The sequence below is a fragment of the Bubalus kerabau genome, chromosome 11 (genome assembly GCF_029407905.1).
Source record: "Bubalus kerabau isolate K-KA32 ecotype Philippines breed swamp buffalo chromosome 11, PCC_UOA_SB_1v2, whole genome shotgun sequence".
Lineage (NCBI taxonomy): Eukaryota > Metazoa > Chordata > Mammalia > Artiodactyla > Bovidae > Bubalus > Bubalus kerabau.
The window spans coordinates 96,159,872-96,183,924 of NC_073634.1; the positions used below are offsets into that span (position 1 = coordinate 96,159,872).

Sequence of the window (24,053 nt, forward strand, 5' to 3'; positions counted from 1 at the left end):
GGTCCAAGAATTTTCATTTCTAACAAGCCCTCAGGTGATGCCACATACTGATTAATAAAAATACTTTGAGAATCACTAGTCTAGTAGATACCAGGACCCACTATAGACCTATTGTAATGAAGGCTATGTGGATATTGGTGAAAGAGTAGACAAACAAGACACCTGCTATAAAATAGAGAGCCCAGAAACACACACACCCCCGCCCCCTGTTGGTATATACTTGACATGAATGAGGCGCATTTTTTCTTGAGTGCAGCTTAAGACAGTTGGAAAATCACATGCAAAAATGAAACTGGATTCTTACCACATACCATATGCAAAAATTTACTCCTGATGAGTTACAAACTTACATATGAAAACCAAAAACTAAAAATGTTTAGAAAGTAATATAGGAGAATATCTTTTTCTCCTTAAGATAGAAAAATATTTCTTTAATAAGAAACAGAAAGTAAGCACTAACCATACAAGGAAATTGTAAATTAGACTTGTTACTATCAAAGACATCATAGCAGAAAAAGACAAATAACAAAATAGTAAAAGGTATTTGAAATTCATAAAACCAATTAAAACATCCAGATTAAGAGTACATAAAGATCCCTAGAAATCAGTAAGAAAAACAGGCAAAGCTGGGGGCTGAGGGAGATGAGGGTCTAGGAAAAAAATTAAATAAATCTGTCACAAAAGAGAAGAAAATCTAAATGACCAATAATCATATGAAAATATGATGTGTTACATTAATAATCAGAGAATTAATATTAAATAACAATGGGGAGCCATTGCACACCAACAGATAATAAAAATTAGAATTCTGAGGATAAATATGAAAAGTTTAAAAAATATGAAGCAATATAAAATTATGCTGTTAGTAGCAATATAAATTAACAGCATAATTTTATATTGTTTCATATTTTTTAAACTTTTCATATTTATGCTGTTAGTAGCAATATAAATTCGGAGAAGGCAATGGCACCCCACTCCAGTACTCTTGCCTGGAAAGTCCCATGGATGGAGGAGCCTGGTGGGCTGCAGTCCATGGGGTCACTAAGAGTTGGACACGACTGAGCGACTTCACTTTGACTTTTCACTTTCATGCATTGGAGAAGGAAATGGCAACCCACTCCAGTGTTCTTGACTGGAGAATCCCAGGGACGGAGGAGCCTGGTGGGCTGCCGTCTATGGGGTCGCACAGAGTCAGACACGACTGAAGCGACTTAGCAGCAGCAGCAGCAATATAAATTGGTACAGTCACTTTAGGAAACAATTTGCTATCATCTATATAGTTCAAGTAAAGATACAGCAAAGTGACTAGGTTTAACAAGACTGTGCTCTACAGTTGAAAATTTTTATGACAGGAGATTTTAAAAGTTGTCACTACAAAAATCAAAACTATGGATATGTTAACTAACATTATTGTGGTCATCATTTTGCAATAAATACATCTGTCAAATCACTGTGTTGTACACATTAAACAATGTTCTATGTCCATTATTTCTCAATAAACTGTAAATAAATAGTATTTGTCAAGAGATTAAATTAATAGAAAGAAAGCCAGCCATCTGAATAGTAATTAGAAGATGCAGGACCCAAACCCAGGACTTTCTGTCTCTATAGTATTTACTCTTAATATGTAGATAAAATTTTTAAATTAAACTCACAGGTAAGGGAAAAGACACACATGTGTTGTATGAGGCACTGGCTTATCCTGAGGGCAGTAGCAGAATGTACTTTTCCCCCTATATCCTTGCTGTGAATGATATTCACCAAAATACGCAAGTATTCTCTGTATAAATTCCAAAAGGAAATTTGCTCCCTGATGTCAGTGCCAAGAAGAGTTATATCTTCATTTAGCAGAGGAAGGACTTGAGGTTCATAGAGGCTAAGTAACTTTTCAAAAGCAACTACTAAGGGGCAAGACCAGCATTCTAATAAGTATCTATTTTCCTCATTGCTGAACCCCAAAGCTCTGAGACTAAACTCTGAAAACACATGCATTATTTGATCCAAAGTCTGTTTGCTATATGACAATAACCATTGCCTTACCCTATGATTTAAGCCTATATAAACTTACATTAGCCTAATCCCACATACAAAAATGTATAATCCATGTGCCTCCCCAGACACTGGAAAGCACATTTACACTATTGAACTACCCCTCACTGAATATCCTAAAAATTGCAACCTCCTCATTTTGGCTTGTCTTCCCCAGATCTAGAATACACCTTGGTGGACATCCAAATCCCCCCAAATTCAAGTTTTCACCTACATAAATATCTGTCCATCCCTCATAACTATAGTTGGGCAAACAGAAGCATGCCCTTGAGATGTCACAGAGAGATTAAGAAGATCAAAGATCAGTCCCAACATCTAAACAGGAAGCCTCAGGGGTCCTCGTCCCCTTGGAGACAAACCTCCTAGACAGTTCATCACGCCACAACATCCTTAGACTAATAAGAATCTCAGAGGCCACAGAGCAGACCTCAGACTCGTGAGAAGCTGGCTGTACTGCCACACCCAAGAGAGCCCTCCCACTTGAGTCAGAGCATCTCTGCCTTCTGAGATCTGGAGCTGGGAGAGCAGCAGTGAGCTAGGGACCAGAGACCGTTAAGAAAGAAGGGTGGGGTTGAGGTCAGGGAAGGAAAACGTGTTACCCCTTTGGAGTAGTATATCAGCTCCTCCTCCATCCCTGCTTGTCTCCTTGTCAATCAGCCCCGAATTTCATGGGAGACACATGAGGAAGCTGAGCTTTGACTGAGAAGCAGACATGACTTGATGAACGCACATGGTGCACATCAGCTTCTGGAGAGGCTGAGAAAGAAGGAGAAGCATCTGGACATAGAGGTGAGCTTCAGAAGCTGGCCACCCACTTGGCTACTCCAACCCACTTTGGTACCTTACTTTTTTTCTCCCAGATACTTTCAAATATCTCACAGACTGAGACATCCTAAGGTCCAAGTAGAACTTCCATGTGGCATTTGGTCTTTAGTTCAACCAGTTTGATCTCTAACCCATTTATACCATTGGTTTTATTGGAAGTAAAACCCCACCAGTAGAAGGGAAAGAAAAGAAAACCCATCATATTCACAGCCTGATCCACTCACCCTGTGCTTTTAGAACTATTCTTCCTGATTCTCAGATCCAAAATATTCCTCCTTTTTTCTAGTCATCAACCTGTGTGTTCTTCACATCTGTGACCTGCAGCACCGAATTCCATTAATTCACTAACTCTGCACTAACTTTTGTATTCCACATTCCCCAGGCAAGCCTTCCATAAATACCTCATCTTTGAATATTGATCAGTGTGTGATACACTGCTTTACAGACATAGTATCTCAGTTGTTATTCATTAAACATCAAGAATGAGTTTGCGAACAGGTGATGGAGGAAAAATCAAACTCCCACAATTCAACTTTAGTCCAGGGCACTGTCCACTCCAGGACCCCAACTCCACTCACTAGACACACAGCGGTCACACAGAGTCAAATTTTTCCACCTGATTTTGGCCAGTTTATCATGGAGATTCAAAATTTCAACTTCCTCCATCTCTACTTCACAGAAAGATAGGCTACCTCTTTTGCAACTCCAAGGATGCATTCTGATCATGGAAGAAGAATCATTGTTAATTAAGGGACATAGAAGGGTAATTCATGTAGGAAACTGTCAAAATGAGGAAAACAGTGTCTGTGCCTGATTGTGATAGACAATAAATATACCAAAACTGGAGGAGAGGTACATAATGCTTAAGAGCATAAGCTTGATGTTTGATACCTGATGCTATTCAACTCCTTAGTAACCATGAGCAAACCGCTTCACCTCTGTAAACCTTAGTTCCCTGAAACAATGCATGCTTCATAATTCCTTATCATGGGATTTAGTCAAGTGCTTAGCATAGGTTTCATAGGGAATATGTATTTGTAAACACTGGTTGTTATTTTCTGCTTTAACTACTGATACACTCAAATCACTAGATGCATGAACAAATATTCCTTCCATAAAATTTTGCAAAATGATATCATGCCATGAGGTAAGGAGGATTAGCTTCCCATTCTGTGCCCAAACAAGGAAAATAAAACAATGTTGACCTAGCTTCACCATTCCTCTTAGACTTGCCCTGTTGGTTGTTTCAGCAAACCCTTACCCGTTTCCCAGACATGCAAAGTTAAATCCAATAGGATAACAACTGAATGTGCTTTAGAAGGAATGATGGTTCTGTGACTTCTGTGTTTCACCATCCACACCCTCCAGCCATCTCCATTGTCTTATAATACCCTATTTTGCTAACAAAACTTCTCTTCACCTGATGTAATGTTCCATATTCTGTTTGTCCATGATCTATCTCCCAAAATACAACATGAACTACACGAAGCAAATATTATTTTTTTGCTATGTTCCCATTAGGGAAACAGAGTTTCTCCCAGAATAGGAACTAAGCAACTTGATCAAAGAAGACCACTCTGATGGATTCTATAGGAAAACTCTTCTTCTGTCCCTACAGCTTGCAATATAAGGTCCTTATGATGCCCATGGATTTGGGAAGCTAAGACCACATCATGGACCATGAGGATGAGAAGCTTTCCCTGCACACCTGCTGTGAAAGTGAAAGTGTTAGTGGCACTATGGACTGTAGCCTGCCTGGCTTCTCTGTCCATAGAATTCATCAGGCAAGAATACTGGAGTGGGTAGCCATTCCCTTCTCCAGGGAATCTTCCCAACCCAGTGATTGACCCAGGTCCCCTGCATTGCAGACAGATTCTTTGGGAAAGTACAGTTGCTACTGGTAACCAAAAAGCTTGGTGGGTTCTCCTGATTTGGACAATGGAATTGGAGCATGTGAAATAACAAAACAGCTTGCATATAACTTAGACCCAAGTCAATGGAAAGACTCAACCAAACCAGTAGTGTCTCTGAATTCATCCTCCTGGGACTCTCCTTCTGGCCTGAGGACCAGAAGCCACTCTTCATCCTCTTCCTCATCATATATCTGGTCACCATAACAGGGAATCTGCTCATCATCCTGGCCATCCACTCTGACCCCCAACTGCACACCCCCATGTATTTCTTTTTGAGTTTCCTGTCTTTCACTGACATTTGCTTCACAACAACCATTGTCCCCAGGATGCTGGTGAGCTTTCTGTCACACAAGACCATCTCCTATGCTGGGTGCCTTACCCAGATGTATTTTATATATGCCTTGGGCAACACTGACAGTTGGCTTCTAGTAGTCATGGCCTTTGACCGCTATGTGGCCATCCGTGACCCCTTCCACTATGTCACCATCATGAGTCACCGCTGCTGTGTCTTGCTGGTGGCTTTCTCCTGCTTATTGCCTCACTTCCACTCTCTCCTACACACACTTCTACTGAATCACCTCACCTTCTGTGACTCCAACATTATCCATCATTTTCTCTGTGACCTCAGCCCTCTGATGAAATTATCCTGCTCCTCCACATTTGTCAATGAAATTGTGTTAATGACAGAGGCATCTGCCTTTTTGGTGACTCCTTTTCTATGCGTTGCTTTTTCTTACATACGAATCCTCATCACGGTTCTCAAAATTCCCTCAGCTTCTGGGAAACACAAAGCCTTCTCCACCTGTGGGTCTCACCTTACAGCGGTAACACTCTTTTATGGAAGCATCTTCTATGTCTATTTACAGCCTGTGTCCACCTACACTGTCAGGGACCACGTGGCAACAATTGTCTACACAGTTCTGTCCTCCATGCTCAATCCTTTTATCTACAGCCTAAGAAACAAAGACCTGAAACAGGGTCTGAGGAAGCTGGTGGGCAGGAGGAAACCTCAGGCAGCACCCCCTTGATGAAAACACAAGGGAATCTTCCCCATTTGAATCTGGTTTCTACTGGGTTTTGGTGAACAAGCAAGCTCTTGGAGGTTAACATTTTTAACCCATGCGATAATAGGCATTGTGGTCAATTACATCCATTGATGAAGACCCTTTATTTGACTTTGCTTCTGCTTAAATCATGATGTTCTTCCCCACTGTTTCTCCTCTTTCCTATGAAGATTCATTACATTGCATATTCCAGATGAGATGCTTTAAACCAATCTTTTTCCCACAGATATTTCCTGAACAAATTTCTCATTTCAAGACTTATCCTCCAAAATCCTTCACATTTCAGTATATTGCTAAAAATAAATACTTAATTTGTAGCTGTTGGATGCCTTTGCAAACATTTGAAAGGGGAGACGGAAGGAGAGGAGGAGGAGAAAGAGTACATTTTAGCTAACTTTCACTTTGAATATTTTTATAACTCCTCATTTTTTCTCATTCAAAAATGTTTTCTTGTTTAAAACTTCAGTTTTCACTTTTTCTCCTCTTTGTTTTTCTGTTCCTCACTTATTGTATTGCTATGACTTTATTTCTTTTCAATTTCATCATTTTTTAACCAAACAACTAAAAATTGCTAATGACCAGAAAGAGTAAGAATCAGGAAATTATCCATTCCACAGGGGGAATGCTGAAACCTTTCCTCCCTCCATCTATCACTAAAGTATGTTTTAAAATATATAATTTAATACTTATTCTAGAAACTTCAAGTCTTAAGAATCTCACAGAAATATTGCCATAACCGTATGTTGAGTGTAGAGATTTTATTTGAGTGAATCTTAGTTTTTAATATAAAAATAGGCCAAAACATAAAATCATATCAGTAGTAAATAAATCAATTATGATTAATTGCAGTATTGTTTTAATGTATAAGGGCTGTAATAGATGGAGAATGGGAGACATGTGTGTTTCAAAAAATAGTGTGCATCCATAAAAAGCCAGGAGTCTGATCTTCAAAGCAGAAAGCTTTTCCACTCCATCACAATAAAAATAGTGCAAACTCCAAGTAGCAGACAGAATATATAGTGACTTATTTGGTAATTGCTGTTGTTCAGTCACTAAGTCATGTTCAACTCTGCCACTCCATGACCTGCAGCATGTCAGGCTTCCCTGTCCTTCACTGTCTTCTGGTGTTTGCTCAAACTGATGTCCATTGAGTAGATGATGCCATCCAATCTTCTCTTCCTCTGTCTCCCCCTTCTCCTCCTGCCCTCCATCTTTCCCAACATCAGTTTTTTCCAGTGATTCAGGTCTTCGCATCAGGCGGCCGAAGTATTGGCGCTTCAGCTTCATTATCAGTCCTTCCAATGAATATTCAGGACTGATTTCCTTTAGGATGGACTGGTTTGATCTCCTTGCTGTCCAAGGGACTCTCGAGAATCTTCTCCAGCACCACAGTTGAAAAGCATCAATTCTTCAGCAGAAATGGACGAAAGCAGCAGCTCTGGAGAGTCTCATCTTGCTGCATGCCTATAGAGGGCGGTAGAGTTGAACCAGAGCTGATTGTCCAGAGAAGCCCGGTTTGGGTTAGGACAGGTAGAAATCAGAAAAAGTGCAAGAACTAAGGCAGTTGAAGAGAGATCACCTAATGAAAAATAAAGGCAGGAATGGGATTCAATATTCCTTTCTTAAGAAACTACCTCAAAGCAAGAGTTTAGTGTTCTTAACTGTTATCTCATGTGTACTGCTGAGTCATGGCCAATAATGTTCCAGAATTCATTTTTCCATGAGAGGAAGAATTGGACCAAACCCACATTAAAACAATTTTCTGAGACCTTTTATTTTGTTCTTGTTCGGTCGCTAAATCTTTTCCAACTCTGAGACCCCATGGCCTGCAGCATGCCAGGCTTCTCTGTTCACTGTTTCCTGGAGTTTGCTCAAATTCATGTCCATTGAGACCTTTTATATACAATTTATGTACAATTTAGAAAGACGATGTCAATGAGTTCCTTAAAGACCTGCCTAAACTATAGTAATTTGGGCTTATCACTTCAGTCACATATTATTACATTTGCTGTTGCACTAGGAGGATGCCTGCCTTTGAACCTCTATGACATACTGTGACTGTCAGGTAGTAACTGCTACTTTATGTTTCTGTAGCCAGAGTAACACCCTGGTTAAAGCAAGTACTTGATGATGAGAGAGACACATTACTGTCCTCTGCCTGACACACTGGAATCTAATTTGGTCTTTTAACTACACCAGATTTCAATGTGGATGGAAAACTATACTGGAAGGAATTTACAAAGTAAAATGGAACTGCTAAAGTTCCAGCAATTTCACTTCTGGGTATTTACCTGAATAAAAGAAAAACACTAATCCAAAAAAATGCACCCTGATGTTCATTGAAGCATTATTTACAATAAAGAGGGTATGAAAGCTCACTAAGTGCTCATCAGTAGATGAATAGATTGAACAAAGATGTGGTGTGCACGACACAGAGCAGGCTGCTACTGTTGGGTGGTGCCCACCCCCACGACCACCATGTCCTCTGCCTGCCTTTTGTCAAAGAATAAGTTTAATCACAGAAGAACTGCAGAAACAAAGGAAAACAGTCAAAGGAGACCAAATAATAATAACGTGGTCATTAAGCTTGAACTAAAGTCAAGGACCTTTAGTGCTTTCTCAAGGGCTGTAGATAATATTCTGAGTCATATCCTGGGAGCTGTCTTAAAGGTACTAGAATACCAGGTGGAGAAGTTAACTGCTTGATGACCAGACTGCATCCAGGACATGAGGGGCCACAATTCTGAGAACTGGCTGGAAAGAAATGGGAACATATGGACCCTGAAACTGAAGATTAACTGTACCTAAAACAACCAAGATGATGCTGGTCAGATCAACGATGACCAGTTTGAAAATGACTATGCTTTTCTATACATTGCTCACCCCCACTCCCACCCCGCCGCCAGTTTATCTGTAAAAGTTCTCACCCCCTGCTTGTTGGGGGCAGGGTGGAAATCAGCCTTTGGACAGATGTCGATGTTGGCCACCCTTCCCCGCAGTTGCAGGCACCTGAAATAAAGCAAACTTTCCTTTCCACCAACCTGGTCTGTCTGTTGACTTTTGAGAGGTGAGCAGCCAAACCCCACATATCTTTCAATAACATGCATAGAAAATGGACTATTCAGATCAGATCAGTCGCTCAGTTGTGTCCGACTCTTTGCGACCCCATGAATCGCAGCACGCCAGGCTTCCCTGTCCATCACCAATTCCCGGAGTTCACTCAGACTCACATCCATCGAGTCAGTGATGCCATCCAGCCATCTCATCCTCTGTCGTCCCCTTCTCCTCCTGCCCCCAATCCCTCCCAGCATCAGAGTCTTTTCCAATGAGTCAACTCTTTGCATGAGGTGGCCAAAGTACTGGAGTTTCAGCTTTAGCATCATTCCTTCCAAAGAAATCCCAAGGCTGATCTCCTTCAGAATGGGCTGGTTGGATCTCCTTGCAGTCCAAGGCACTCTCAAGAGTCTTCTCCAACACCACAGTTCAAAAGCATCAATTCTTCGGCACTCAGCCTTCTTCACAGTCCAACTCTCACATCCATACATGACCACAGGAAAAACCATAGCCTTGACTAGACGAACCTTTGTTGGCAAAGTAATGTCTCTGCTTTTGAATATGCTATCTAGGTTGGTCATAACTTTCCTTCCAAGGAGTAAGCGTCTTTTAATTTCATGGCTGCAGTCACCATCTGCAGTGATTTTGGAGCCCAGAAAAATAAAGTCTGACACTGTTTCCACTGTTTCCCCATCTATTTCCCATGAAGTGGTGGGACCGGATGCCATGATCTTCTTTTTCTGAATGCTGAGCTTTAAGCCAACTTTTTCACTCTCCACTTTCACTTTCATCAAGAGGCTTTTTACTTCCTCTTCACTTTCTGCCATAAGGGTGGTGTCATCTGCATATCTGAGGTGATTGATATTTCTCCCGGCAATCTTGATTCCAGCTTGTGTTTCTTCCAGTCCAGCGTTTCTCATGATGTACTCTGCATATAAGTTAAACAAACAGGGTGACAATATACAGCCTTGACGAACTCCTTTTCCTATTTGGAACCAGTCTGTTGTTCCATGTCCAGTTCTAACTGTTGCTTTCTGACCTGCATACAAATTTCTCAAGAGGCAGATCAGGTGGTCTGGTATTCCCATCTCTTGAAGAATTTTCCACAGTTTCTTGTGATCCATACAGTCAAAGGCTTTGGCATAGTCAATAAAGCAGAAATAGATGTTTTTCTGGAACTCTCTTGCTTTTTCCATGATCCAGTGGATGTTGGCAATTTGATCTCTGGTTCCTCTGCCTTTTCTAAAACCAGCTTGAACATCAGGAAGTTCACGGTTCACGTATTGCTGAAGCCTGGCTTGGAGAATTTTGAGCATTATTTTACTAGCGTGTGAGATGAGTACAATTGTGTGGTAGTTTGAGCATTCTTTGGCATTGCCTTTCTTTGGGATTGGAATGAAAACGGACATTTTCCAGACCTATGGCCACTGCTGAGTTGTCCAAATTTTCTGGCATATTGAGTGCAGCACTTTCACAGCATCATCTTTCAGGATCTGGAATAGCTCAACTGGAATTCCATCACCTCCACTAGCTTTGTTCGTAGTGTTGCTTTCTAAGGCCCACTTGACTTCACATTCCAGGATGTCTGGCTCTAGGTCAATGATCACACCATTGTGATTATCTGGGTCATGAAGATCTTTTTTGTATAGTTCTTCTGTGTATTCTTGCCATCTCTTCTTAATATCTTCTGCTTCTGTTAGGTTCATACCATTTCTGTCCTTTATCGAGCCCATCTTTGCATGAAATATTCCTTTGGTATCTCTGATTTTCTTGAAGAGATTCCTAGTCTTTCCCAATCTGTTGTTTTCCTCTATTTCTTTGCATTGATCGCTAAAGAAGGCTTTCCTATCTCTTCTTGCTATTCTTTGGAACTCTGCATTCAGATACTTTTATCTTTCCTTTTCTCCTTTGCTTTTCACTTCTCTTCTTTTCACAGCTATTTGTAAGGTCTCCCCAGACAGCCATTTTGCTTTTTTGCATTTCTTTTCCATGGGGATGCTCTTGATCCCTGTCTCCTGTACAACATCATGGACCTCATTCCATAGTTCATCAGGCACTCTATCTATCAGATCTAGGCCCTTAAATCTATTTCTCACTTCCACTGTATAATCATAAGGGATTTGATTTAGGTCATACCTGAATGGTCTAGTGGTTTTCCCTACTTTCTTCAATTTCAGTCTGAATTTGGCAATAAGGAGTTCATGGTCTGAGCCACAGTCAGCTCCTGGTCTTGTTTTTGCTGACTGCATAGAGCTTCTCCATCTTTGGCTGCAAAGAATATAATCAATCTGATTTCGGTGTTGACCATCTGGTGATGTCCATATATAGAGTCTTCTCTTGTGTTGTTGGAAGAGGGTGTTTGTTATGACCAGTTACTCAGCCATAAAAAATGAAATCTTGCTATTTGTAACAAGATGGATGAACTTGAGGATATTATACTAAGCGAAATAAGTCACACAGACAAAGAAAAATACCATATGATATCACTTTAATATGTAATCTAAAAAACAAAACAAAATGAAAACAGACTTATAAATACAGAGAACAAATGGGTGATAGCCAGAGGGGATTTGGAGGGGAGGGGGAAAGTGGAAGGGGATTAGAGATACAAGCTTCCAGCTATAAATCAACAACCTGCAGAGATGCACCATACATCATAAGAAGTCTGGTCACTAATAATGTAATAGCTCTGTGTGAGGACAGATGATGACTGATTTACAGATACAGAGAACAAACTAGTGGCTGCCAGTGATGAGAGGGAAGAGGGGAGAGGCAATAGAGGCTTAGGGATTTTTTTAAGGGTTATGATGGAATTATATGGAGAAGGCAATGGCACCCCACTCCAGTACTCTTGCCTGGAAAATCTCATGGACGGAGGAGCCTGGTAGGCTGCAGTCCATGGGGTCGCTAAGAGTCGGACACGACTGAGGGACTTCACTTTCACTTTTCACTTTCATGTATTGGAGAAGGAAATTGCAACCCACTCCAGTATTCTTGCCTGGAGAATCCTAGGGATGGGGGAGCCTGGTGGGCTGCCGTTTTGGGGGTCGCACAGAGTTGGACATGACTGAAGCGACTTAGCAGCAGTAGCAGCATGGAATTATATGAAATCATGTAAGTGAAACTTCAAAATTGTAAAGGCACTATATAATTAAAGAATCTTTCATTGAATAAAAACAAGGATCTAAATAAAACAATTTCCCCTTAAAAAAATAAAACAGAGAAAGAAAAGTATTGTCTGATAATACTTATATATAGATTACTGAAAAAACAAACTACTGAAAAAAAGACACAGATTCATAGATACATGGAGCAAACTATAGGTTATCAGTAGGGAAGAGGGGAGGGAAGAGGCAAGATGGGGTAGAGAATTAAGAGTTACCAACCGCTATGGGGTCCATGGGGTCGCTAAAACTCGGACACGACTGAGCGACTTCACTTTCACTTCTCACTTTCATGCATTGGAGAAGGAAATGGCAACCCACTCCAGTGTTCTTGCCTGGAGAATCCCAGGGACCGGGGAGCCTGTTGGGCTGCCATCTATGGCGTCGCACAGAGTCAGACACGACTGAAGCGACTTAGCAATAGCAGCAGCAACCACTATGCAGAAAATAAATAACCTACAAGGACATATTGTTCAGCACATGGAATACACCCAATATTTTATAGTAACTATAAATGGAATATAACTTTAAAATTTATGAATCACTGTGTTGGATACCCAAACTTATATAATATTGTACATCAACTAGACCTCAATTTGAAAAAAAAATTTTTTTTAAACTTCTAAGTGAGCAGATATAAAAGTTCTCACCAAAACAAGTCAATAAGTTTTAACCATGTAAACGTATGGATGTATTAACTAACATTACTGTAGTGATCATTCTTCAACAAATACATGTTCTGTGTGAGGCAGTGGTACTCTGAGGGTGGTAGCAGAATGTGTTTTATTTCCTATAATATTGTTGTAGATATTATTCACCGTAATATACAATGTTCTCAGTATAGAACTCAAAAGGAAATTTCATTTCTTGTTTTGGTGCCAGAGTTGTTACACTAATTTTTCAGATGAAGAACCTGAAGCTTATAGAGGCTAAGAAGCTTATTAAAAGCAACTACTAAGTGACAAGGCCAACGTTCTAGTAAATATCTCCTTTCCCCAACACTTTACCTCAAAACACTGCTCTTAGTCTAAACTATGAAATGCATACCTTTTTTCCAAAGCTGTTTTGCTAAATGTGACAGTAACTTTTGCTGAAACCTGCCCTTTAAATATACATTAATGTTAACCTAATCTCACCTAGTAAAATATTTACTCCACATGCAGACAGACAGTGGAAAGCATGTACACACCATTGATCTACCTCCATGGAATCCCCTGAAAACTGCAGCCTTTTCACATTGACTCATGACCTCCCCAAACCTAGAATACATTTTGGTCCACATCTGAGTCTCCAAAAATGAAAGTATTCACCCACATAATTTTTTGTCCACTCTTGATAATCCATAGTAAAGGAAACTGAAGCATGCCCTTGAGATGTCACAGTGAGGTTTGGAAGCTCTGAGATTAGTCCTAACATCTAAACTGGAAGCCTCAAGGGTCTCCTGTCCCCTTGGTGTCAGTGGTGCTGACAGTGGTTCCCATTCTGCTTTCTCTGTCTGCTCTCTACTCCCTCTCTGGGGACAAATTCCCCTGAGAGGTCATCACACCTCAACTCCCTCAGCCTACCAAGTGCCCCAGACACCAGTAGAGCAGACCTCAGACTCATGAGAAGCTGGCTGGGCTTCCTCAATCAGGAGCGTCCTCCCACTTGAGTCAGAGCATCTCTGCCTTCTGAGATCTGGAGCTGGGAGAGCAGCAGTGAGCCCAGGACCAGGTGTTGGGAAAGAAGTGGGTGTTGAGGTCAGGGAAGGGAAACATGTTATCCCTCTGAAGTAGTAGATAGCTCCTCCTCCATCCCAGCTTCTCTCGTCGATCAGCCCAGAAGTTCATGGGAGACACATGAGGAAGCTGAGCTTTGTGTGAGAAGCAGACGTGACCTGATGAACAGATGTGGTGCAGATCAGCTTCTGGAGGGCCTGGGAAGGGAAGAAAAGCATCTGGACATGGAGGTGAGTTTCAGGAAACTGGCCACCTACTTGGCTACTCCAATCCAGTTTGGTACCTTACTCTTTCCTCCAAGATACTTTCAAATAACTTAAGGATTGAGAAGTCATAAGGTCCAAGTAAAATTTCCATATGCCATTTGGTTTTAAATCCATCCAGTTGGACTTCTAGGCTATCTATACCACATTTTAAAAAATGTTGGCTGCACCGGGTCTTTGTTGCAGCAGGCGGACTCCTAGTTGTAGGATATGAATTCTTAATTTTGTCATGTGGGATCTAGTTCCCTGACCAATGATCGAACCCAAGCCCCCTGTGTTGGCAGCATGGAGTCTTAGTCACTGGACCACCAGAGAAGTCCCCCTATACCACTTGTTTTAATGGAAGCAGAGCCCATAAGTAGAACAGAGACAAAAACTATGGAATCCCCAGCCTCATTCACTCAACCTGTGCTTTTTTTTTTAGATTAATTTTTTTTATTGTATTCATTTTGCCATACATCAACATGGATCTGCCACAGATGTACACATGTTCCCAATCCTGAACCCCGCCTCCCACCTCCTTCCCACACCATCCCTCTGGGTCATCCCAGTGCACCAGCCCCAAGTTTCCTGTATCCTGCATCGAACCTGGACTGGCGATTCGTTTCATATATGGTATTATATATGTTTTAATGCCATTCTCCCAAATCATCCCCTCCCCCCACCTCTCCCACAGAGTCCAAAAGACTGTTCTATACATCTGTGTCTCTTTTGCTGTCTCGCTTACAGGGTTATCGTTACCGTCTTTCTAAATTCCATATATATGCGTTAGTATACTGTATTGATGTTTTTCTTTCTGGCTTACTTCACTCTGTATAATCGGCTCCAGTTTCATCCACCTCATTAGAATGGATTCAAATGTATTCTTTTTAATGGCTGAGTAATATTCCATTGTGTATATGAACCACAGCTTTCTTATCCATTCATCTGCTGATGGACATCTAGGTTGCTTCCATGTCCTGGCTATTATAAACAGTGCTGCGATGAACATTGGGGTACACGTGTCTCTTTCAATTCTGGTTTCATCGGTGTGTATGCCCAGCAGTGGGATTGCTGGGCATATGGCAGTTCTATTTCCAGTTTTTTAAGGAATCTCCACACTGTTCTCCATAGTGGCTGTACTAGTTTGCATTCCCACCAACAGTGTAAGAGGGTTCCCTTTTCTCCACACCCTCTCCAGCATTTATTGCTTGTAGACTTTTGGATCGCAGCCATTCTGAGTAGTATGAAAGGGTACCTCATTGTGGTTTTGATTTGCATTTCTCTGATAATGAGTGATGTTGAGCATCTTTTCATGTGTTTGTTAGCCATCTGTATGTCTTCTTTAGAGAAATGTCTATTTAGTTCATTGGCCCATTTTTGATTGAGTTGTTTATTTTTCTGGAATTGAGCTGTAGGAGTTGCTTGTATATTTTTGAGATTAGTTGTTTGTCAGTTGCTTCATTTGCTATTATTTTCTTCCATTCTGAAGGCTGTCTTTTCACCTTGCTAATAGTTTCCTTGGTTGTGCAGAAGCTTTTAAGTTTAATTAGATCCCATGTGTTTATTTTTGCTTTTATTTCCAATATTCTGGGAGGTGGGTCCTAGAGGATCCTGCTGTGATGTATGTCAGAGAGTGTTTTGCCTATGTTCTCCTCTAGGAGTTTTATAGTTTCTGGTCTTATGTTTAGATCTTTAATCCATTTTGAGTTTATTTTTGTGTATGGTGTTAGAAAGTGTTCTAGTTTCATTCTTTTACAAGTGGTTGACCAGTTTTCCCAGCACCACTTGTTAAAGAGATTGTCTTTGATCCATTGTATATTGTTGCCTCCTTTGTCAAAGATAAGGTGTCCATATGTGCATGGATTTATCTCTGGGCTTTCTATTTTGTTCCATTGATCTATATTTCTGTCTTTGTGCCAATATCATACTGTCTTGATGACTGTGGCTTTGTAGTAGAGCCTGAAGTCAGGCAGGTTGATTCATCCAGTTCCATTCTTCTTTCTCAAGATTGCTTTTGCTATTCGAGGTTTTTTGTATTTCCATGCAAACTGTGAAATTATTTGTTCTAGCTCTGTGAAAAATACCATTGGTAGCTTGAATAGATATTTCATTGAATCTATAGATTGCTTTGGGTAGTATACTCATTTTCACTATATTGATTCTTCCAATCCATGAACATGGTATATTTCTCCATCTATTAGTGTCCTCTTTGATTTCTTTCATCAGAGTTTTATAGTTTTCTATATATAGGCCTTTAGTTTCTTTAGGTAGATATATTCCTAAGTATTTTATTCTTTTCATTGCAATGGTGAATGGAATTGTTTCCTTAATTTCTCTTTCTATTTTCTCATTATTAGTGTATAGGAATGCAAGGGATTTCTGTGTGTTGATTTTATATCCTGCAACTTTACTATATTCATGATTAGCTCTAGTAATTTTCTGGTGGAGTCTTTAGCGTTTTCTATGTAGAGGATCATGTCACCTGCAAACAGTGTGAGTTTTACTTCTTCTTTTCCAATTTGGATTCCTTTTATTTCTTTTTCTGCTCTGATTGCTGTGGCCAAAACTTCCAAAACTATGTTGAATAGTAATGGTGAAAGTGGGCACCCTTGTCTTGTTCCTGACTTTAGAGGAAATGCTTTCAATTTTTCACCATTGAGGATAATGTTTGCTGTGGGCTTGTCATATATAGCTTTTATTATGTTGAGGTATGTTCCTTCTATTCCTGCTTTCTGAGAGTTTTTATCATAAATGGATGTTGAATTTTGTCAAAGGCTTTCTCTGCATCTATTGAGATAATCATATGGCTTTTATTTTTCAATTTGTTAATGTGGTGTATTACATTGTTTCATTTGCGGATATTGAAGAATCCTTGCATCCCTGGGATAAAGCACACTTGGTCATGGTGTATGATCTTTTCAATGTGTTGTTGGATTCTAATTGCTAGAATTTTGTTAAGGATTTTTGCATCTATGTTCATCAGTGATATTGGCCTGTAGTTTTGTTTTTGTTTTTGTTTTTGTGGCCTCTTTGTCAGATTTTGGTGTTAGGGTGATGGTGGCCTCATAGAATGAGTTTGGAAGTTTACCTTCCTCTGCAATTTTCTGGAAGAGTTTGAGCAGGATAGGTGTTAGCTCTTCTCTAAATTTTTGGTAGAATTCAGCTGTGAAGCCGTCTGGACCTGGGCTTTTGTTTGCTGGAAAATTTTTGATTACAGTTTCAATTTCCGTGCTTGTGATTGGTCTGTTAAGATTTTCTATTTCTTCCTGGTCCAGTTTTGGAAAGTTGTACTTTTCTAAGAATTTGTCCATTTCTTCCACGTTGTCCATTTTATTGCCATATAATTGTTGATAGTAATCTCTTATGATCCTTTGTATTTCTGTGTTGTCTGTTCTGATCTCTCCATTTTCATTTCTAATTTTATTCATTTGATTTTTGTCCCTTTGTTTCTTGATGAGTCTGGCTAATGGTTTGTCAATTTTATTTATCCTTTCAAAGAACCAGCTTTTGGCTTTGTTGATTTTTGCTATGGTCTCTTTTGTTTCTTTTGCATTTATTTCTGCTCTAATTTTTTTTTTCTTTTTTTTTTTTAATTTTATTTTATTTTTAAACTTTACATAACTGTATTAGATTTGCCAAATATCAAAATGAATCCGCCACAGGTATACATGTGTTCCCCATCCCGAACCCTCCTCCCTCCCCCCTCCCCATTCCATCCCTCTGGGTCGTCCCAGTGCACCAGCCCCAAGCATCCAGTATCGTGCATCGAACCTGGACTGGCAACTCATTTCATACATGATATTTTACATGTTTCAATGCCATTCTCCCAAATCTTCCCACCCTCTCCCTCTCCCACAGAGTCCATAAGACTGTTCTATACATCAGTGTCTCTTTTGCTGTCTCGTACACAGGGTTATTGTTACCATCTTTCTAAATTCCATATATATGCGTTAGTATACTGTATTGGTGTTTTTCTTTCTGGCTTACTTCACTCTGTATAATAGGCTCCAGTTTCATCCACCTCATTAGAACTGATTCAAATGTATTCTTTTTAATGGCTGAATAATACTCCATTGTGTATATGTACCACAGCTTTCTTAGCCATTCATCTGCTGATGGACATCTAGGTTGCTTCCATGTCCTGGCTATTATAAACAGTGCTGCGATGAACATTGGGGTACTCGTGTCTCTTTCCCTTCTGGTTTTCTCAGTGTGTATGCCCAACAGTGGGATTGCTGGATCATAAGGCATGTCTATTTCCAGTTTTTTAAGGAATCTCCACACTGTTCTCCATAGTGGCTGTACTAGTTTGCATTCCCACCAACAGTGTAAGAGGGTTCCCTTTTCTCCACACCCTCTCCAGCATTTATTACTTGTAGACTTTTGGATCGCAGCCATTCTGACTGGTGTGAAATGGTACCTCATAGTGGTTTTGATTTGCATTTCTCTGATAATGAGTGATGTTGAGCATCTTTTCATGTGTTTGTTAGCCATCTGTATGTCTTCTTTGGAGAAATGTCTATTTAGTTCTTTGGCCCATTTTTTGATTGGGTCATTTATTTTTCTGGAGTTGAGCTGTAGGAGTTGCTTGTATATTCTCGAGATTAGTTGTTTGTCAGTTGCTTCATTTGCTATTATCTTCTCCCATTCTGAAGGCTGTCTTTTCACCTTGCTAATAGTTTCCTTTGATGTGCAGAAGCTTTTAAGGTTAATTAGGTCCCATTTGTTTATTTTTGCTTTTATTTCCAATATTCTGGGAGGTGGGTCATAGAGGATCCTGCTATGATGTATGTCAGAGAGTGTTTTGCCTATGTTCTCCTCTAGGAGTTTTATAGTTTCTGGTCTTACGTTTAGATCTTTAATCCATTTTGAGTTTATTTTTGTGTATGGTGTTAGAAAGTGTTCTAGTTTCATTCTTTTACAAGTGGTTGACCAGAGTTCCCAGCACCACTTGTTAAAGAAATTGTCTTTAATCCATTGTATACTCTTGCCTCCTTTGTCGAAGATAAGGTGTCCATATGTGCGTGGATTTATCTCTGGGCTTTCTATTTTGTTCCATTGATCTATATTTCTGTCTTTGTGCCAGTACCATACTGTCTTGATAACTGTGGCTTTGTAGTAGAGCCTGAAGTCAGGTAGGTTGATTCCTCCAGTTCCATTCTTCTTTCTCAAGATCGCTTTGGCTATTCGAGGTTTTTTGTTTTTCCATACAAATTGTGAAATTATTTGTTCTAGCTCTGTGAAGAATGCTGTTGGTAGCTTGATAGGGATTGCATTGAATCTATAGATTGCTTTGGGTAGTATACTCATTTTCACTACATTGATTCTTCCAATCCATGAACATGGTATATTTCTCCATCTGTTAGTGTCCTCTTTGATTTCTTTCACCAGTGTTTTATAGTTTTCTATATATAGGTCTTTAGATTCTTTAGGTAGATATATTCCTAAGTATTTTATTCTTTCCGTTGCAATGGTGAATGGAATTGTTTCCTTAATTTCTCTTTCTGTTTTCTCATTATTAGTGTATAGGAATGCAAGGGATTTCTGTGTGTTGATTTTATATCCTGCAACTTTACTATAGTCATTGATTAGTTCTAGTAATTTTCTGGTGGAGTCTTTAGGGTTTTCTATGTAGAGGATCATGTCATCTGCAAACAGTGAGAGCTTTACTTCTTCTTTTCCAATTTGGATTCCTTTTATTTCTTTTTCTGCTCTGATTGCTGTGGCCAAAACTTCCAAAACTATGTTGAATAGTAATGGTGAAAGTGGGCACCCTTGTCTTGTTCCTGACTTTAGAGGAAATGCTTTCAATTTTTCACCATTGAGGATAATGTTTGCTGTGGGTTTGTCATATATAGCTTTTATTATGTTGAGGTATGTTCCTTCTATTCCTGCTTTCTGGAGAGTTTTTATCATAAATGGATGTTGAATTTTGTCAAAGGCTTTCTCTGCATCTATTGAGATAATCATATGGTTTTTCTTTTTCAATTTGTTAATGTGGTGTATTACATTGATTGATTTGCGGATATTGAAGAATCCTTGCATCCCTGGGATAAAGCCCACTTGGTCATGGTGTATGATCTTTTTAATGTGTTGTTGGATTCTGATTGCTAGAATTTTGTTAAGGATTTTTGCATCTATGTTCATCAGTGATATTGGCCTGTAGTTTTCTTTTTTTGTGGGATCTTTGTCAGGTTTTGGTATTAGGGTGATGGTGGCCTCATAGAATGAGTTTGGAAGTTTACCATCCTCTGCAATTTTCTGGAAGAGTTTGAGCAGAATAGGTGTTAGCTCTTCTCTAAATTTTTGGTAGAATTCAGCTGTGAAGCCGTCTGGACCTGGGCTTTTGTTTGCTGGAAGATTTTTGATTACACTTTCAATTTCCGTGCTTGTGATGGATCTGTTAAGATTTTCTATTTCTTCCTGATCGAGTTTTGGAAAGTTGTACTTTTCTAAGAATTTGTCCATTTCTTCTTCGTTGTCCATTTTATTGGCATATAATTGTTGATAGTAGTCTCTTATGATCCTTTGTATTTCTGTGTTGTCTGTTGTGATCTCTCCATTTTCATTTCTAATTTTATTGATTTGATTTTTCTCCCTTTGTTTCTTGATGAGTCTGGCTAATGGTTTGTCAATTTTGTTTATCCTTTCAAAGAACCAGCTTTTGGTTTTGTTGATTTTTGCTATGGTCTCTTTTGTTTCTTTTGCATTTATTTCTGCTCTAATTTTTGAGATTTCTTTCCTTCTACTAACCCTGGGGTTCTTCATTTCTTCCTTTACTAGTTGCTTTTGGTGTAGAGTTAGGTTATTGATTTGACTTTTTTCTTGTTTCTTGAGGTATGCCTGTATTGCTATGAACTTTCCCCTTAGGACTGCTTTTACTGTGTCCCACAGGTTTTGGGTTGTTGTGTTTTCATTTTCATTCGTTTCTATGCAAATTTTGATTTCTTTTTTGATTTCTTCTGTGATCTGTTGGTTATTCAGCAGCGTGTTGTTCAGCCTCCATATTTTGGAATTTTTAATAGTTTTTCTCCTGTAATTGAGATCTAATCTTACTTCTTTGTGGTCAGAAAAGATGCTTGGAATGATTTCAATTTTTTTTAATTTACCAAGGCTAGCCTTATGGCCCAGGATGTGATCTATCCTGGAGAAGGTTCCATGTGTGCTTGAGAAAAAGGTGAAATTCATTGTTTTGGGATGAAATGTCCTATAGATATCAATTAGGTCTAACTGGTCTATTGTATCATTTAAAGTTTGTGTTTCCTTGTTAATTTTCTGTTTAGTTGATCTATCCATAGGTGTGAGTGGGGTATTAAAGTCTCCCACTATTATTGTGTTATTGTTAATTTCCCCTTTCATACTTGTTAGCATTTGTCTTACATATTGTGGTGCTCCTATGTTGGGTGCATATATATTTATAATTGTTATATCTTCTTCTTGGATTGATCCTTTGATCATTATGTAGTGTCCTACTTTGTCTCTTTTCACAGCCTTTGTTTTAAAGTCTATTTTATCTGATATAAGTATTGCTACTCCTGCTTTCTTTTGGTCTCTATTTGTGTGGAATATCTTTTTCCAGCCCTTCACTTTCAGTCTGTATGTGTCCCCTGTTTTGAGATGGGTCTCTTGTAGACAACATATATAGGGGTCTTGTTTTTGTATCCATTCAGCCAGTCTTTGTCTTTTGGTTGGGGCATTCAACCCATTTACGTTTAAGGTAATTATTGATACATATGATCCCGTTGCCATTTACTTTATTGTTTGGGGTTTGAGTTTATACACCCTTTTTGTGTTTCCTGTCTAGAGACTATCCTTTAGCATTAGTTGGAGAGCTGGTTTGGTGGTGCTGAATTCTCTCAGCTTTTGCTTGTCTGTAAAGCTTTTGATTTTTCCTTCATATTTGAATGAGATCCTTGCTGGGTACAGTAATTTGGGCTGTAGTTTACTTTCTTTCATCACTTTAAGTATGTCTTGCCATTCCCTCCTGGCCTGAAGAGTTTTATTGAAAGATCAGCTGTTATCCTTATGGGAATCCCCTTGTGTGTTATTTGTTGTTTTTCCCTTGCTGCTTCTAATATTTGTCCTTTTTGTTTGATCTTTGTTAATTTGATTAATATGTGTCTTGGGGTGTTTCGCCTTGGGTTTATCCTGTTTTGGACTCTCTGGGTTTCTTGGACTTGGGTGATTATTTCCTTCCCGATTTTAGGGAAGTTTTCACCTAGTATCTCCTCAAGTATTTTCTCATTGTCTTTCTGTCTTCTTCTTCTGGGACCCCTATGAGTTGAATGTTGGGGCGTTTAACACTGTCCTGGAGGTCTCTGAGATTGTCCTCATTTCTTTTAATTCGTTTTTCTTTTATCCTCTCTGATTCATTCATTTCTACCATTCTACCTTCTACTTCACTAATCCTATCTTCTGCCTCTGTTATTCTACTATTTTTTGCCTCCAGAGTGTTTTTGATCTCATTTATTACATTATTCATTATATATTGACTCTTTTTTATTTCTTCTAGGTCCTTGTTAACCTTTCTTGCATCCTCTCAATCCTTGTCTCCAGGCTATTTATCTGTGATTCCATTTTGATTTCAATATTTGGATCATTTTCACTATCATTATTTGGAATTCTTTACCAGGTAGATTCCCTATCTCTTGCTATTTTGTTTGGTTTGGTGGGCATTTATCCTGTTCCTTTACCTGCTGGGTATTCCTCTGTCTCTTCATCTTGTTTATGTTGCTGAGTTTGGGGTGTCCTTTCTGTATTCTGGCAGTTTGTGGAGTTCTCTTTATTGTGGAGTTTCCTCACTGTGGGTGGGGTTGTACAGGTGGCTTGTCAAGGTTTCTTGGTTAGGGAAGCTTGTGGCGTGTTCTGGTGGGTGGAGCTGGATTTCTTCTCTCTGGAGTGCAATGAAGTGTCCAGTAATGAGTTATGAGATGTCAATGGTTTTGGAGCAACTTTGGGCAGTCTGTGTATTGGAGCTCAGGGCTGTGTTCCTGTGTTGCTGGAGAATTTGCTTGGTATGTCTTGCTCTGGAACTTGTTGGCCCTTGGGTGGTGCTTGGTTTCAGTGTAGGTATGGAGACGCTTGATGAGCTCCTGTCAATTAATGTTCTCTGGAGTCAGGAGTTCTCTGGTGTTCTCAGGATTCGGACTTAAGCCTCCTGCTTCTGGTTTTCAGTCTTATTTTTACAGTAGTCTCAAGACTTCTCCTTATATACAGCACCATTGATAAAACTTCTAGGTTAAAGATGAAAAGTTTCTCCACAGTGAGGGACACCCAGACAGGTTCACAGAGTTACATGGAGAAGCGAAGAAGGACAAGGGAGTTAGAGGTGACCTGAATGAGATGAGGTGGAATCAATAGAGGAGAGAGCAAGTTAGCCAGTAATCACTTCCTTATGGGCACTCCACAACTGGACCGCTCAGATATGTTCTTGGAGTTATACAGGGAACAGAAAAGGGAGGAAGGACACAGAGGTTGCCAGGAGGATAAAAGCAGGGAATCAAAAGGAGAGAGACAGATCCAGCCAGTAATCAGTTCTCTAAATCTTCTCCACCGTCTGGAACACACAGAGATTCAGAGAGTTGGGTAGAACAGAGAGGGGGAAGGGAGGAGACAGATTTGAGCTGGTTAAGAAAAGGTTGTGTCCAAAGGGGGAGAGAGCTGTCAAGCCAGTAATTGTGCTCCCAAGTAAAAATGGGTACTGAAGATTGGGTTCTTAAAGGTACAAAATTGATAACAAATACCAAAAAGCAAAGATTAAAAATCTAGAGTAGAATTTGGAATTTCAAAAATACAGTATTAAAGAAAAGAAGAAAAAAAAAAAGAGAGAGAAAGAAAGAAAAGAAACAAAATCGCAAAAATAATAAAAAAATATATCTATATATGGATTTTGCTTTAAAAAATAGGGTCCTTTTTTTTTGCAAAATAATGGTAGGTTATAAAAGTGAAAATTAAAGGATTAACAGAGGACTTAAATTTTTTTTTTTAAATAATAAAAAAAGAAAGATCGTAAAAATATATC

At 39.4% G+C, this 24,053-nt stretch overlaps 1 protein-coding gene across 1 annotated transcript; it reads left to right on the forward strand.

Annotated features, from left to right (window-relative positions):
* The first annotated feature begins 4,870 nt into the window (after positions 1-4,870).
* On the forward strand, positions 4,871-5,815 carry LOC129622580 (olfactory receptor 1L8-like). Its single transcript, XM_055539183.1, has one exon. It carries the CDS (start codon positions 4,871-4,873, stop codon positions 5,813-5,815), a length of 945 nt encoding a protein of 314 aa, XP_055395158.1.
* The last annotated feature ends 18,238 nt before the right edge of the window (positions 5,816-24,053 follow it).

Excerpts from the sequence above, each read along its gene's own strand:
- LOC129622580 (XM_055539183.1), top strand. The coding sequence starts at position 4,871 with ATGGAAAGACTCAACCAAACCAGTAGTGTCTCTGAATTCATCCTCCTG.